Source organism: Camelus bactrianus, chromosome 8 (genome assembly GCF_048773025.1).
Source record: "Camelus bactrianus isolate YW-2024 breed Bactrian camel chromosome 8, ASM4877302v1, whole genome shotgun sequence".
NCBI lineage: Eukaryota > Metazoa > Chordata > Mammalia > Artiodactyla > Camelidae > Camelus > Camelus bactrianus.
Window position 1 is genome coordinate 44,950,507 of NC_133546.1, and position 17,281 is coordinate 44,967,787.

Here is a 17,281-nt window from a genome sequence, read left to right on the forward strand (position 1 = left end):
AACAGATTTAGACAGGTTGAATTTATATACTTGACTTTAACTTAACATATTTGACTGCTGGCAAGTTATCTAACCTCTCTGAGCCTCCATTCTTTCATTTCTAAATTAAGGTCAAACACAAGGTTATTGTGAAGTTTAAATGAAATGTCTCTAAAGCAGTAAAAGGCCTAGTACAGTGCTTGGCATTTATCAGGTTTTGTTGCATGGTAAAATAAATTAATAATAATAATAATAATAATAATAATAATAATAATAATTAATAATAATAAATAATAATAATAAAAAAGATGGGATAGCATTTACACGTGGTGAGATCAGCACAGGAAGGAGACTCATTCTCCCAAGGCTGATCACTGCACTGTGCTGACAACCCTCTGTTGAGCTATCAGGTTTCATGTTATAGTCCTGCGTATGGCCACTGATTATTTATCAAAGCTTAGAGGTTATGAAATAGTTTAAGGGAGAATATATCAGTTGCTAGGATGCTTAGGGTTGGATTGTTGTCCTTCCCCACCTTTTAGTACAGGGCTAAAGAAAAAGTACTGCTTCTAATTATCCTTCCACTAAATGAGAGAATAGAGAAATGATAGAATTTTTTAAAATTTCTCTAGTAGATAAGCTCCCTATTCCTGGCTGTTGAGCATTTTTTAGCAATGAATATTTTTAAATTAAGGTATGTCCTTTTTTTAGACATAATGCTATTATTGCTCACTTAATAGTCTACAGTATAGTGTAAATGTAACTTTTACCTGCACTGGGAAACCAAAACATTCATGTGACTCGCTTTGTTGTGATATTCACTTTATTGCAGTGGTCTGCAACTGAAACCACAATATATCTGAGGTATGCCTGTATATTGACAATCTGCCCAGTGTAAACAGTTGATGCAAAATCACTTATACTTTGTGTATCTTATTTAACTAATTGAACAAGTAAAAGTTCAACTTTTAAATATTCAGTTCTGTTCTAAATTAACAAGTAATGTTAATTTTTAAAACTTAGCACTAACAGTTGACGTTATCACTAATTTTAAAAGGTAAAACACTAGAATGTGCTCTTAAAATAATTTTTCTTATATTTTAAATTTTGCATATCTGTGTATGTAATAGGCCAAAATAATTGTTTTTGATTCATTCATGTGCATTAAAATTATAAGATCTATAAAAGATAATTCAAGAATGTCATCCCATGTCTGACATGTGTAATGTTAATTACACTTTCTTCAGGTAAGTGATTCCTTCTTTGAGGTCGAAGCCCTCATGGAAAAGATGAGACAGTTACAGGAGTGTCGGGATGAAGAGGAGGCAAGTCAAGAAGAGATGGCTTCACGTTTTGAAATAGAAAAAAGAGAGAGCATGTTTGTCTTCTCTTCAGGTAAAAGCAACCATTACAGAGTCAATAAAAATTTTATTGCTTACAAAAAAGAGCCCAACTTTTTTACTTAAGAGAATTTAAAAGTTTTAAAATATCAATCCAAATATGTCTTTCCTTTTAGAGAAGCTATTGCACAAATATTCCTGCTTATAAGTCAGACAGCCTAGAAAAAGAAGTTACAGTGAAAATAGCACTAGACTAAGAGAAAGGACATGTGATTTGCGTTCTAGTACTAAAATCACTGCTAGTAAGCTCTGTAAATATAAGTCATTTAACCCTGAGTGCTCCCTTTTTTCTCTACTTTAAAATGAGGAAGTTGCATTTGGCCTGATATTGAGTCCAGCTATAAAATTCTATGATTTGTGAAAAGGAGCTATTTATTAAACAACTAACAACCACCTAAGTCCTTTATGTTTGGCCTTTATCTATATGTAGGCTATAGGATTTAATATGTAAACCAGATAATTTAAAGGAAAAAAAGTTAATAAAGTATCTCAAAATGTATTTTGATGATAATACAGTGGGGGAAAGAGTATGTGTGTTAAAAGCACCAAATTTCTTAATAGCAAAGGAAAAATCAAGTTTGTATAAATGGAGGTTGGATGTTAGCTTGAGGAGAAGTTTTTGATTCTATTTACTTGAAAATATAATCTCATCAACTCCTAAACATGAAGATAATCCAAAAAGGCTTAGAGCAGTGCAGGAAACATTGTAAAAATGGTGACATACAGAGCCTTTCCTTCATTCATCATTGTAGAATTGTTTCTAGGACCTTTGAGCTGTGAAAGAGATCATTTTATGTATTGTATGACATTAATATTCAACCAGAAATAGTCCAAGTGCTGAAGTGTAGAGCACAGCTGATTTGTTATCACCATAAAGATTATTCAAAAGGGTTTTCATACTTGGAGTACTTACTTTTAAGTAGAACCTAATATGTATAAGCCGGAGTAAGGACACAGAGGGAGAAGGGGGTCCATAAAAGAGAAGAATGAGAAGCATAGGAAATTCAACCATGAGTACTTTTTTATAACAGAGGATCCTTTTGTTATATTCCATTTACTAGTAAGTAAGCTATTTCTCTTTATAGTTTTAAGACTTTATTTTAGTGATATTGGTTACTCAATGTCAGAGAAAGGGTTATCCTGTTTTTACTTGTTATAGGTAAAATGAATTTTAACTGGCATCCTACTTTTGAAAAGCTTTCAGTGGCTTTTTTTTTAAAAATTATTTCAGATGACGAAGAAGCTACACCAGCAAGAGACGTGTCTCGTCATTTTGAGGACACTAGTTATGGCTATAAGGATTTCTCTAGGCATGGGATGCACGTCCCAACATTTCGAGTCCAGGTAAAAAGGCAACTTGTTTGTGTACTTGATTGGTTAGAAATATCTGTCTGATTTAAAATAAGGAAGAGCCGCCTGCATTTGAGAACTAGAAAGTGTTGCAGAAAGAAGTAACTTTTAACTATATGTACAGGCAATTCTGTTAGGTGTATTTATTGTTAAAGTTCATAAATCAGTTGCTCAGAATTCAAAACACATTCATCCATAGAACAGAATTTACAGTAGTTTTAGGTTCCCAGATGGTATGCAAAAGCTCAAAAGTTCTTAATATAGCTAAACAATACATAATAATTATATTTGAACCTAACATTTATAACATTGTTTTTTTTCTCCCCCTTTCTTACTGAGCCCCAGTGTTAAAGTGAGGCAATTTCTGCACTGATATGCACCAGGCCTGAGTGACAAGAGAAATGTCCTCACACCTCAAGCATTATGTGTGTGTGGGTGGAGGAAAAAAGGATGAGAAAATCAAAGAAAGATATGCTTAAATTAGGACTTTTAGGGACAGCAAATTTTTAATTTTTATTTTAATTTGGGTAATTTATCACAGATACCATAGAAAATAAGTCACGAAGATTACAGTATCCTAATTCCCTTTAAAATTTGAACTGAATGTTATTTGAAGCAATAGAATTTTTGAGGGTTTCAAATTTAAACCTTGACGAGGATTCACATAAATAATTGTTATTCCAAAATTACTTAACACCTGTCTCTTCAGTTAATAAAGTTTGTGATGTAGGGAGTAGAATTATTATTGGTAGACCCAGTTTCACTAGCTCGTAGATCATTAACTTTAAAATATACAGTAAAACTTCCCCAGTACAATTCTGTATATATTGAGTCCATGGAAACTTAGGGACCAAGTGGTCCTCCAGGATACCAGGCTCCTTCTCTGTTTGTGCTTTGGCAGGAAACTGTGCTAAGTGATTTGCAACTATATCTCAGGAGCAATGGTAGCTGCATTAGTTCTAAAATAAAAGTTGAGAATCATAAATTGACAAATATTTATCTATTCTGTACTATAGTTTTATGACTGCTTCCAAATCATAGTAGAAACACACTAAAGTTTATATGTATTTCTTACACAATCTGTTATATATATATATTTAATTTAGAAAGGTAAATATATAATTCACATGAATTGATATTCCCTACTTTCCCAATTATTGTGAGGGGGCGAGTATTAAGTAATAATTATTTTACCAGAATTATGAAAATATTTGAGAGCTATGAGATTTTTTTCTTCTTTGTTTAAGGAACTAAAATTAGCCATAAGGCAGAGTTCTAGAATATTTTACTTGATAGTGAAATTGTGTCAGGAAATAGAATTCAGTTGAAGAGGTCATGTGGGCTGGACATTTTACGGAGAGAGATTAAGATTTGAGAGATTTGAGGATTTGAGTGGCTTTAAAACACGGGCATTGTAAGCAAAGGAGACTGTCGGCAATCTTGAGTTTAGGTTGAGGGACAGAGTGAGGGAAAGGATCATAAAGAAACTGGCTGGGCTGCTGAGAGCTTCAAGCAAAGGATTTTTCTAATTAGTGGGAAGTTAGTTTAAAATTGATTAGATTTATAGGTTTTTGGCCACAGTGATGATAGCATAATATCAAAGAGATGTTTTAGGGAAATAAATATGGGAGACATAGAAGTTGGACACTTACTAAGTTTTGCTTGACACGGAAAGAAAGGAAGCAGGGAGATTTCATGCAGGAAAACTAATTAGGAAACAGTAGGGCTGAGAGTCAGAGGGGGTAGGAAGAAAAGGAGTAAGTGATGGATATGTTGAATTAAAAATCTACAAAATTTGAGAACCATCTGGATGCCTGTAGCAATGGAAAAGGAGAGGTCTCCTGAGATGGGTCACTTCTGGAGGCTGACTGGGAAGACAGTGAAAGAGAAAAAGCTGAAGATGGGTGGTCTTTTTGTAAAGAAAAGGGATTCCATTGGTTTTTAAACTTGCTCAGTTATGAAACATACTTTTTCATGTTGCAGTATAGAAATTGAAAACATGGAGTGCCCCTGAAGCTGAGAGCTAGGGATGTACTAGAAAAGCAGTGGATTTCAACTGTCAGTAATCTCACTGCACTGCAGAGCAATAGATGTAGAACTGTACTTGGCCCCATTTTAATCATATTTGTTCTATTCTCTGTATTTAGGACTATTGTTGGGAAGACCATGGTTATTCTTTGGTAAATCGTCTTTATCCAGATGTGGGACAGTTGATTGATGAAAAATTTCACATTGCTTACAATCTTACTTATAATACAATGGCAATGCACAAAGATGTTGATACCTCAATGCTCAGACGGGCTATTTGGAACTATATTCACTGCATGTTTGGAATAAGGTTAGTCTGTTTTCTCATATTATAAAGAGATGTTTTCCTTCAGGCTAAATTATTCAGGTGCTTTGAACACATACACACAGAAACACATACTAATATACTCAAAACCATCCGCTCCCCAATATCTTATTTCTTACGCTTCAAAAAATTGATTTATTGTAGCGTGGTATTTCCTCTCTCCTAGCTAGGGAGTTAAGGACGTTGACAAAAGTTAAATAACAGATGCCTCCAGGGAAGGGGAGGGCAAGCAAGCTGGTCCAAGAGCATAGACAAGCAGAGGCAGAGTTTGTCTCCAGACGTGCATAGTATCATCTTCTATCTCCTGACACACTCATATTTCTACCCCTTGGAACTTACCAGTCTTACAGTGCTCTTCTGAAGAGCATCTTCTCCCATGCTACTTCATCAAAATGCACAACTTTCATACCCTGTTAGGTACCAAGACATTATTATGCTATATAAGAATTGCAGCCATGATGTACCACGTTCTAGCACACACACCCAAACTCTATGCTATAGTGTTTTCTGATTATTTTGTTTTCTTTTTGTTCGTTTTTCTTTTTTTTTAGTTGGGGGGGGCGGTGAATGGGTGTACTTATTTTTTTTTGATGGAGGCACTGGGGATTGAACTCAGGACCTTGTGCATGGTTTTTTTTGGCAGGGGGAAGGTAATTAGGTTTACTTATTTTTTTAATGGAGGCACTGGGGGGATTGAACCCAGGACCTTGTGCATGCTAAGCGCATGCTCTACCACTGAGCTACGTCCTCCTCCCTTGTTTTCTGATTATTTTAGATGTAAAGTCAGACTTTCTCTTGCTATTCATTTTATCAGTGGCCAGACTACTAACTTTAGCCTCCTGAGTGGGTATAGGACCAGCTTTGCAAGAGCTTTCTCCCTTTTTCACTAAAAACTAAATAGGAAACTTCAGTCCCTTGGTGTCCTAGAAATTATCACCCAGTGGGGCAGAGCAGACACTGATGCCTACGACCATCTTGGCTTGAAGCAGAACAGCCTCTCCTAAGTGTGGACAGTGTGAGGCCATCAATAAACTGACCATTCTTCTCTCTGAGATAACCCACCGCCGTTTTTTTCTCATCTGACCCTAGAAACTCCTGGAAACATGAGAAGTAGATTATACATCATGCAATAGTACCAATAATAATATTGTCTGATTAATTAATTAATTAATTAATTTCTTAATTTCGGCAATACTTAAACAGTGTTTCCAGAATTTGTTCCTCACTGTAGCTGCTTATTCATGATTGTAAATGTATGTAAATGTAAATGAGGACGTAGCTCAGTGGTAGAGCATGCGCTTAGCATGCACAAGGTCCTGGGTTCAATCCCCCCAGTGCCTCCATTAAACCTGGGCACTAGCAGTTTTTTTGTTCATCTCCCTAATTTCTGATTCTTATCCCTTTATGCTCATTCATCCACCCCCAATTAAACATTATAAAGCTGTTATTTTGGGGGACAGCTGCCTACACAAAGAGGGAAAAAGAACCCAGCATTTACTATTGATGTACTTTTGTAAGAAGAAGATAGACTGTACGTGGAAAATATTATTCTCACTTTGTCTTTTAACAGATATGACGACTATGACTATGGTGAAATTAACCAGCTACTGGATCGTAGCTTTAAAGTTTATATCAAAACTGTTGTTTGCACTCCTGAAAAGGTTACCAAAAGAATGTATGATAGCTTCTGGAGGCAGTTCAAGCACTCTGAGAAGGTACGCACTGACTGTAGCTTGTTTACTCTGTAACTTAGCAGTGATCCTTACGCTCCTTCACCTAATCTAATGGCTTTCAAACCCTTTCCTTCACCTCTGTCAACCCAGAGAAGAATATTCTAGGACAGCTGTCTCAGGTACTCCTTGGAGGGGAACATTATGGTGCTAAAGTAAAAGAATAAAGGCAGGGAGAACAGGTGTGCTGGCCTGTCTTCAAAATGCTGGAGTGGCTGTCACTGCTTAGGAGAAAGAAGACAGACTTTAAACCATCTTTATAGAAATTATTTCATGATGATTTGGAGCAGGGGAGGTTGGTATTCTAACAAACGTTTAGGAAGAGATGTGATCAAATATATCTACATCTATCCAAATACATCTATCCAAAAAAAAAAAAATCAGGTAACTTTTGTTTTGAGAAATTGATGTTCTGTTCAACAAACCCAAGATTTCTAAGTTAGTGGCACACAAAAAAATATACTTATTTTTGGTGTTTATTAGATGCCTTAGAAACTGATTTTGAATGCTTATAATCTTAAATAATGTTGTGTTTTATATTCAGGTTCATGTTAATCTGCTTCTTATAGAAGCTAGGATGCAAGCAGAACTCCTTTATGCTCTGAGAGCCATTACCCGCTACATGACCTGATGCCTTTCCTCCATTAAAGATGATGGAATGATCAGCAGAGGTAGTCTACAAGGGGAAGGTACTACCCAGGACCAATGGTAGATATAAGAATTCAGAAATCCATTGTGCCATGATTCCTTTAGTTTCTGCTATTTTACTGTGGAAATACCACTGCTGGCACGAGCAGTGAGTGCTTGGCAGCTTCAAGTTTAGAGCTGTGAAGAAGGGCTGCTATTCACAGTATTTTGCTTTTTGACAGTACAAGATGCTGTATAACTATTTTAATACAGCAAATAGTAACTCTCCAAATCCTGTTGCTTTTATGTTAAATAAGATAACAAGAATTGGAGCATGCAAAGAATGGGACTTGGATAATGATGATGTAAGCTTTTATACATAAAGAATTTTAGATATTGGTGCTGCTATTATTCCTGCTGGTGGAATGAATAGAGTGGCTGTTCCAGTTAAGCTATTAGTAATAAAAGTGAACACTGCTACTATCTGAGCCTACATACATAATTTGTGTGGTTTCAAATTAAACTTGCATATGTGTTAATTTTTTTGCATCTAAAATTACTCACAGCCAGCAAAGACCATTTTGATGGTAACAGTTCATTTCTTTCATTATAGTTGTTTTTTTAAAATTCAGTTATTGGATGACATTAAATTACAGTGGCATTATTAAAGATTTTTTTTAAAGCAATCTTAAATGAAAATGTGTAAATTATAAGAAAAGGCAGCTATCTTTTGATATGCTGTTTCCCAAGATTCTCTGACACTGGAGGGCGGCTGTCTAGTGCAGTATTTTTGTTTCCAGCACCAAAGTTATGGGAAATGTTGCTGTAGACTGGTGCATTCTGTGCCTGCCCACCTCATGGTCCCCACTTCAAAGGTTGTGCAGCTCCTTCAATAATAAAGCTGGAAAATATTTTTAGTCAAGTTATCAAATTGATTTACAAAGATGCTAACTTTGAAATGCAAACAGGCTTGAAAAAAATGTATTAAGTACTTTGTATTCTGGAAGCGTGAATTGCTTTTGAAGTCTGTCAGTATTATTGGTATTTTTCAATAAAGAATGATTTTTCTCCAATTTTATTTCCTGTCTCAGTCTTAAAGAGTCATGACTTGACAATCACTAACAATTCTGTTTCTATTGACTTTCATTAGCCATCATGTTTAAATGATCCTGGAGACTGCTGTTAAATGGCAAACTCTTGAAGTCATTTTTAAAGATACAAAGAAGAGTTTTATCTTGGAAATGACTAGTATAGTCCCATGCCTTGTCCCTTTTGAACTGAGATGTTTTAGAAGTCAAATAGAATTATTAAAAATGATTAGAAACAAAGGCTAATTAAGGAGCAACTACAGAACAAAAAAAAAAAAGACAATGTCAAACAACTAGAAATAGCTCTAAATTTTATCAAAGCTGTTGTAATAACTCTTACTCATCAAAACATTTATTGAGCTCAATCTAGTACCTATAAATTTATAGTGGGGATGCACAATTTTGAATAGAGGTGCTACTTACCTTCATGGATATATACAAATGGGAAGACAAGACTATCACCTTAAGTAGAAATTATCATCTTGAATATATTTTATATTTAGAGAAATGAATAAGTCCATTTATAGTCAGCTACAATAACATACAAATGATCTTACCCATTGAATTTGCATCATGCCTTTGCCTTTTTCTGTCTGCTGCTGGTTACTTCATCATAGCAATACAGGTGAATCCAACCAGTAGTGTTGCACTGGAGTATAGTTAAATCTACTCATACTGCTTTCTGCTCTTTGTTCTTGGCACTTTCTTTTGAAAATACAAAATTTCTAATAGAGGTTCTAACTGAATTGATTATCTTATTTGGCTGAAGTTTACAACTACTTAGAAATCACAAGTTGAAAGTTTTAAAGAGTTTAAAAAATACCTAAATCTAAAGTAATAAAGGCGTGCCTGTCATACAAAGTTGATGTTTCAACACCTCCCATTTAACAGGTGTTTCCTGCAACTCGATGTTTTCTCAAAACTAAACACAGGATTTCTAATGTTACTATAATCTTTGAAACTAACAGTTTCCAAAATAATTGGGGAAGGTAAAATAGAATATTCTCTGGGATATCAAAACTCCCCTACAAGAGGAATTTTTTTTTCTTAAATAATCATGAATAGATTTCTGTTTGAGGTTTTGAGATTCAATTTTTTAAGTCTGAGAGGTTTGTTTGGTTTTTTTTTTTTGGTAAAAATTGAACTTTTTTATTAGGCCAAACTTAACTGAGTATCTCTTACTATAAGAATGAGAGTAAATTCCAAACACTTAAGTATTTACTACAATTATTTAAGTTTAACTTCATATAAATAGTGATATTTTTAACTTGAAATTCATTTAAAAGCTAAGAGATTTTTATTCTTCTAAGGGTTTATCTATTTCAAATTATTCTGATAAAAGACCATTGGTAGATAAGTAAATAAATGAAACTTGTTGAATAAGCATATTTTCCATCATTAAGATACTATGAAAGTTTGTTACACATTTGTGACTTGTGAGTATCAAGGGAGAGCAAAAGGCAGGTGGGTGGGGAGTGACATCACCAATGAAGTTCCAGGGTCCTCATTCCCCATGGAGACACTGAGCTACTGAGCTAACAATAATATGAGGATCAAAACACCTTTGTGAGAAGTCTAGAAACCACCTGGGAAACTACAACTCAGGCAAACGCAAAACCAGGAGGAGGCTGCACCAAAAGATGCACAAAAATCTGGGGCATTTTGCTCATCCTAGCCCTTCCCGCTTCCTGGCATAGCATGGTACAGTTGAGAGGAAACCAATTCCTGGCACCTCCCTTGGGACAGAAAGAAAAAAGATAAATTTGTTTCCAGTATTCTGGCCTGTCTGGGAGCTGTTTGAGGGACTAAGTTTTGTCTCACCTAACCTGGAGCAATATAGTGAGACTAGTGACATGATTTGGATGCCAGTTGGAGACCACTGAAAATAGATGTGAGCAAAGAGGTGCATTAGTGCAGCAGGGAGTCTACCATTCTGTAAGCAGGTGCAGGGGATCCAAGAGGATAGACAGGAATACAATAGAAATTGAAATAAAAAGCTCCTGGGGAGCAACAGAGACAAGCTTTTTATGGAAATTAAGACAGTTAAAAGCAGATGTGTATCCTGGAATAAAAGCATACACACATGCCCAGAGAAGACACATCCCCAGAAACAGTAGCTATTTTTCCAATGTCCAAATCTCAACAAAGTTCACAAGGCATATAAAGAAACACGAGAACATGGCCCAATGTAAGAAACAAAATAAATCTCCAGACACCAACCCTAAAGAAATACAAATCTCTCAATTACCTCGCAAAGAATTTTAAACAGTCATCTTAAAGATGTTCAATGAACTAAAAGAGAACAAGACTGACAAATCAGGAAAAGGATGCACAAACACTGTTGACAAAGAGACAGAATAAAAAATGAACCAAATTCTGGACCTAAAGGATACAACAACTGAATTGAAAAATAAACGAGTTCAAAAGGAAACGATCATACAGACAAAAGAAGCAGTGACCTTGGAGAGTTACTGATATTATCAATAACTTTGGAGTTCTGGTAATAACCTTGGAGGTTATTTGATACTATCAAGTCAGAGGGACAAGAAGTAAAGTGAAGAGAACCTAAGGGACTTATGGGACATCAATAACAAAGTGGGGAGTGGGCAGAGCTGGAAAGGAGTGGAGTTTTTGTATGCAAATCAAATCATTATCAGCTTAAAATAGATTGTTATTAACTTTAATATTTTAAAACACAATCCTCAGGGTAACCACAAAGAAAATCTCTCTAGATATACCCAAAAAGAAATGAGAAGGAAATGAAAGCATGTCACTACAAAAAGACAAAAAACAAAACCAACAATGAAACACAAAGGAGGAAGGAAAGGAAATAAGGGACAAAAAAACCTACAAAACTTATAGAAAACAATTAACAAAAAGGCAATAGTAAGTTCTTTCCTATCAGTAATTACATCAAATGTAAACAGATTGAATTCCCCAATCAAAAGACATAGATTGGCTGAATGGATAAATTGGCTGAATGGATAAAATTAAAAATGAGGATCCAACTATATGCTGTCTATAAGAGACTAACTTTAGATCTAAGGACACATATAGGCTGAAAGTGAAGGATGGAAAAGATATTCCATGCAAACAGTCACCAAAGGAGAGAAGTAGCTATACAAATACCAGACAAAAGGGTCAGTTTACCAGGAAGACATAACAATTAAGTGCCAAATACTAGAGCTCCTAAATATATGAAGTAAACATTAACAGAATTGAAGAAATAGCAACACAGTAATAGTAGATTCAATACCCATTTCCAACAATGACTAGAACCACGAGAAGATAAACAGGACTGAACAACACTCTAGACCAGTTGGACCTATCAGACACATATGGAACACTCCAATAACTGCAGAATACATATTCTTCTCAAGTGTACATGGGATATTCTCTAGGATTGACCACACGTTAAGCCACAGGTCTTAACAAATATTACAAGATTGAAATCATACAAAGTATCTTTTCCAATCATAATGGAATAAAACTAGAAATCAATAGTTGAAAAAAAAACTGGAAAGCCCAAACGTGTAGAAATTAAACAGCACATTCTTAAACAACCAATGCATCAAAGAAGAAATCACAAATGGAGTTGGAAAGTATCTCGAGACAAAGTAAAACACAACACACCAAAACTTAGATACAGTGCTAAGATGGAAGTTTAGAACTATAAACCCTTACATTAAAAAAGAGAAAAAGATCTCAAATCAACAACCTAATTTCACACTTCAAGGAACTAAACAAAGAACAATCCAAACCCAGAGCTGGCAGAAGGAAGGAAACAAAGGTTAGAGCAGAGATAAATAAAACAGACAATAGATTTTTTTTTCTATTGTTTTCTAAGACTTGCTTGAAAATATCGACAAAATTAACAAAACTTTAGATTAAGAGAAAAAAAGACTCAAATATATAAAATCAGAAATGAAAAAGGGGACATTATCAGCCAACATAAATATAAAGGAGAGCAGATACCATCTTCAGTTATACACCAACAAATTGGGTAACTTAGAAACACAAACCTACTAAGACTGAATCACAAAGAAATAGAAAATCTGAACAGACCTATAACTAGTAAGGAGATTGAATCAGTAATTAAAAACTCAATGAATACAGGACAGAAATAGACTCACAGACAGAGAATACAGACTTGTGGTTACCAGGGGGGTGGAGGGTGGGAAGGGATAGACTGGGATTTCAAAATTGTAGAATAGATAAACAAGATTACACTGTATAGCACAGGGAAATATATACAAAATGTTATGATAACTCACAGAGAAAAAAATGTGCCAATGAGTGTGTATATGTCCATGAATGACTGAAAAATTGTGCTGAACACTGGAATTTGACACAACATTGTAAAATGATTATAAATCAATAATAAATGTTAAAAAAAAAAAAAAAACTCAACAAAGACCAGGACCAAATGGTTTCACTGCAGAATTCTACCAAACATTAATTTAAAGAAGAATTAATACCAAACTCATCCAAAAAATTGAAGACAAGGGAACACTTCCAAACTCATTCTGTGAGGTCAAAATTACCCTGGTACCAAAGCTAGAAAAAGATAAAGAAAACTACAGATCAATATCCCAGATGAACACTGTTGCAAAAATCCTTAACAAATACTAGTAAAGGGAAGTCAACAGCACATCAAAACAATGAAGTCAGATTTATTCCAGGAACTGACAGGATGAGTCAACATACAAAAACTGACCAATGCAATACACCATATTAACAGAATGAAGGGGGAGAAAAAACATGATGCAAAAAAGCATTTGGCATAATTCAACACCCTTTCATGATAAAAACAAACAAACAAACCACCATTCAACAAACTAGAAGTGGAAGGAAACTACCTAAATGTAATAAAGGTCATATATGAAAACCCCATAGCTAACATCGGACTCTGTAAAAGACTAAAAGCTTTTCCTCTAAGATCAGGAACATGCCTGTTCTCACCACTCAGTACCGGAAGTCCTAGCCAGAGCATTAGGCAAGAAAAAGAAAAGACATTTAAATTAGAAAGGAAATATAAAATTATCTCTGTTTGCAGATGACCTGATCTTATATGTAGAAAACCCTAAAAGATTACAAACAAACAAACAAAAACCCTGTAGAAACTAGTAAATCCAGCAAAGTTGGAAGAAACAAAATCAACACACAAAAATCAGTTGCATTTTTATAGACTAACAATGAACAATCTAAGAAGGAAGCTAAGGCAACGGTTCCATTTATAATAGCATCAAAAAGAATAAAATACTTAGAAATAAATTTACCAAAGAAGTTGAAAGACTTGATACTGAAAACTACAAAGCATCACTGTAAAAAATTAAAGAAGACACAAATAAATGTAAAGACATCCTGTGTTCATGGGTTGGAAGACCTAATATTGTTAAGATGTCAATACCACCTAAAGCAATCTAAAAATTCAATGCAATCTCTTAAAAAAAAATGCTTTGGGGCAGAAATAGAAAAATCCATCCTAAAATTCACATGGAATCTCAAAAGACCCCAAGTAGCCAAAACAATCTTGAAAAAGAACAAAGTTAGAGATCTCACATATCCTGATTTCAAAACATTTTCCAAAGCTACAGTAATCAAAACAGTGTGGTACTTGCATAAACACAGACATAATAGACCAATAAAATCAAACAGAGCACCCAGAAATAAACCCTCATATATATGGTCAAATGATCTTCAACAAGGGGGCCAGGGCCAAAGAGGAAGGACTGTCTTTTCAACAAATGGTGCTGGGGAAATGGGACATCCACATGCAAAAGAATGAAGTTAGACCCTTACCTTAGAACCATATACAAAAATTAACTGAAAAGGGCTAAAGACCTAAATGCAAGAACTAAAACTATAGAAGTCCTGAAAAAAAAAAACAGGGGGAAAGCTTTAGGACATTGGATTTGGCAGTGATTTATTGGATATAACACCAAAAGCAAAGACAAAAGAAAAAACAGAAAATAGAACTACACATCAAACTTGAAAATTTCTCTGCATCAAAGGGCACAATCAACAGAGTAAAAAGGCAACAACCTACAGAATGGGAGAAAATATTTGTAAATCATGTATCTGATAAAGGCTTAATATCCAGAATATATAAATAACCCCTATAACTCAACAACCACCACCAAAAAAAATACCCCAAATAGCCTGATTGAAAAATAGGCAAAAAACTTCTCCAAAGTGACATATTAATGGCCAACAATCATATGAAAAGATATACATCACTAATTATTAGAGAAATGCAAATTGAAACCACAATGAGATATCACATCACAATCATTAAGATGGCTACTATCAAACAGCAACACAGAAAATAATAAGCGTTGGCAAAGATGTAAAGAAATGGGAACCCTTGTGCACTGATAGTGATGTGAAATAGCGCAGCCTCTGTGGAAAACAGTATAGATAGCCCTCAAAAAATTAAAAATAGTAGTACTATATGACTCAGTAATTCATATCTGGGTATATACCCAAAGGAATCAAAAGCAGGATCTCAAAGAGCTATTTATACACCCATGTTCATAGTAGCATTATTCACAATCACTATAAGTTAAAAGCAACCCAAATGTCCTCTGGATGAATGGATAAACAAAACACAGTATAAACATACAAGGAAATATTATTCAGCCTTGAAAAGGAAGGAAATTCCATCACTTGCTACAACATGGATGAAATTTGAAGACATTATGCTAAGTGAAATAAGCTAGTCACAAAAAGACAAATACTGTATGATTCCACTTAAATGAGGTATCTAAACTAGTCAAGTTCATAGAAACAGAAGGTAGAATGGTCATTGCTAGGTGCTAGGGAGGGAGGAAACAGGGAGTTGTTTAACAGAGATGAGTTCCAGTTTTGCAAGATCAAAAAGTTCTAGAGAACTGTTGGAAAACAATGTGAATATACTTAATGCTGCTGAACTATACATTTAAAAATAGTTAAGATGGTAAATTTTATGTTATGTGTTTTTTACCACAATTTTGTTTAAAGGCAAGTAGATGGTTCCAAATGGTCTAGTTTGCACATGAGTCTAAGGAGGAGTTTCATATGGAGAACAGGTATAATGGTATTCATTCCATCATGAATTATTATATTAGTTATAAGTACCAAGGGGGATGTTTTAGAGGGGAAAGAGTTTGATCTTTCTCACTGAAAGTGGAATATACAGCCTGCTATAGATAAACTAAAAACTTAGATCTTTAAGTGTTTTGAGAGATTAGCCCTTCAGACTTTTAAAAAAATGGTTTCATCTACTGGAGTGAATCTATTGGCATATACTTATGGATGACAGACCATAATAAGGTGAGTGTCCCTAGAGGATTTTGCAACGCCTCAATCAGGGATAAATCTTGAACTAGAAGAGCCCTTAGAAAGTCTATTTGTTCCTGAAATTTAGGTTTTTTTCTAATAGCCTTTAAGAGCCCGTCTAGTCTGGGATGGCTGTCTTCATCCCATTAGTCTTGTTATTTTGTTTGGGTGAGAGATGAGCTGTACCAGCTTTTCTGATATTAACGGCTCATCTCTCACCCTACAGAGCAGAGTAGGAAACCTACTTCTATTTCCAAATCTTCTTTGGCTAATATGGGACAACAACGGTGATCTCAATTTCTTTGTTTTTTTCTCATTCATTCAAAAGCCAAACTTACCCTACACAGAATGTCAAACTAATAAACTAATTACCATCATAATGTTATAATTTATTCAGCCTCTACTACGCAGAGTCACTGTACTGGGCAATTTGCCCATTTAATGTTTTTTCTCTAAACTACATTATAATAAAATAGGTATTACTCCCATTTTATAGTTGAAGCTGAAAATACTAAGTTATTTGCCAAAGGCCCAAGCAAAGGAAAGCTAGGATTTGAACTGAGATCTGCCATACGCTTAAGCCTACATTCTTTCTAGTACAGTACATCACCTCCCTAGTCACAGAGGGTTACCATTAGAAGGACTGTCTGGTTTACTCATTTTATTTCAAATGAACAGAAAAAGGTAAAATACTCCCCTTTTCATCTATTTTACTTACTTAATAAAGAGTAAATGGCCTAAAGCAGTCTTCTTTAAATTTTTTTTGCTTATTCCTCTTAATATAAGAACCAGAAAAATACTGGTTCCTAACCAAAAAATGAATATTAGATGCTGTAAAAATTAATGCAGATGTTGATGTAGTAATGTATTCCTAATGGTATTGACCACCATTCTTTTTATAAACAAAATCTAAGTCTTCATTGCACAGTTCAGTTACTGAGCTGACAAGCTCTTAAATTCTACAATTGTTAAATCAGGACTTAAAGACTAGAACTAAATTATTTAACAGAGAATAGAAGAAAAAAGTCATTTACTTAGAAAAGCCATGCATATATTTTCATCTTACATTTCTCATAGCAGAACATTTTTCCATAATACCTAACAAGAAGAAATGCTCATTTCTTTTAAAATACTTAAACTACTCACTAAAATCAGTACCTGAAAAAACTTTCAATATTTGTTAACACTGAATAAAATGTTCGTGTTTGTTACCACTTCTCAGGAATGAAGGAGACCTGACTTCCTGTTTCTGCCGTTAATCTGCATCGTGTTAGAAAGAGGGAACAGGCAGGGGTTCCAGGAAGGTGTGATGCCTCTGAATTCGGTGTAGAAGCTGCTGTGCCACGGGTTTGAATTCTGTTTCCCAGTGGAGTCTGTGATAGTTTTTTAGGTCTTGGTCAAAACTCCCATCCAGTGCTAGTTCTTCATCTGTAC

At 34.7% G+C, this 17,281-nt stretch overlaps 2 protein-coding genes across 13 annotated transcripts in view; one reads left to right on the forward strand and one right to left on the reverse strand.

The window, feature by feature from the left end:
- SESN1 (sestrin 1) overlaps positions 1-8,517 on the forward strand; it is a 90,204-nt gene extending 81,687 nt beyond the window's left edge. For all 6 annotated transcript variants that reach the window (XM_074368530.1, XM_074368532.1, XM_074368535.1 and 3 more), the window contains 5 exons: positions 1,227-1,374; positions 2,611-2,723; positions 4,877-5,067; positions 6,653-6,797; positions 7,357-8,517. In XM_074368530.1, coding sequence (XP_074224631.1) covers positions 1,227-1,374; positions 2,611-2,723; positions 4,877-5,067; positions 6,653-6,797; positions 7,357-7,443 — 684 coding nt within the window. In that variant the 3' untranslated portion in view covers positions 7,444-8,517. The remainder of the gene's footprint in view (positions 1-1,226; positions 1,375-2,610; positions 2,724-4,876; positions 5,068-6,652; positions 6,798-7,356) is intronic.
- A 5,919-nt stretch (positions 8,518-14,436) lies between these two features.
- The window catches only part of ARMC2 (armadillo repeat containing 2), a 203,383-nt gene continuing 200,538 nt past the window's right edge, over positions 14,437-17,281 (reverse strand). For all 7 annotated transcript variants that reach the window (XM_074368517.1, XM_074368518.1, XM_074368522.1 and 4 more), the window contains one exon: positions 14,437-17,275. In XM_074368517.1, the coding sequence (XP_074224618.1) occupies positions 17,118-17,275 (158 nt within the window). In that variant the 3' untranslated portion in view covers positions 14,437-17,117. The remainder of the gene's footprint in view (positions 17,276-17,281) is intronic.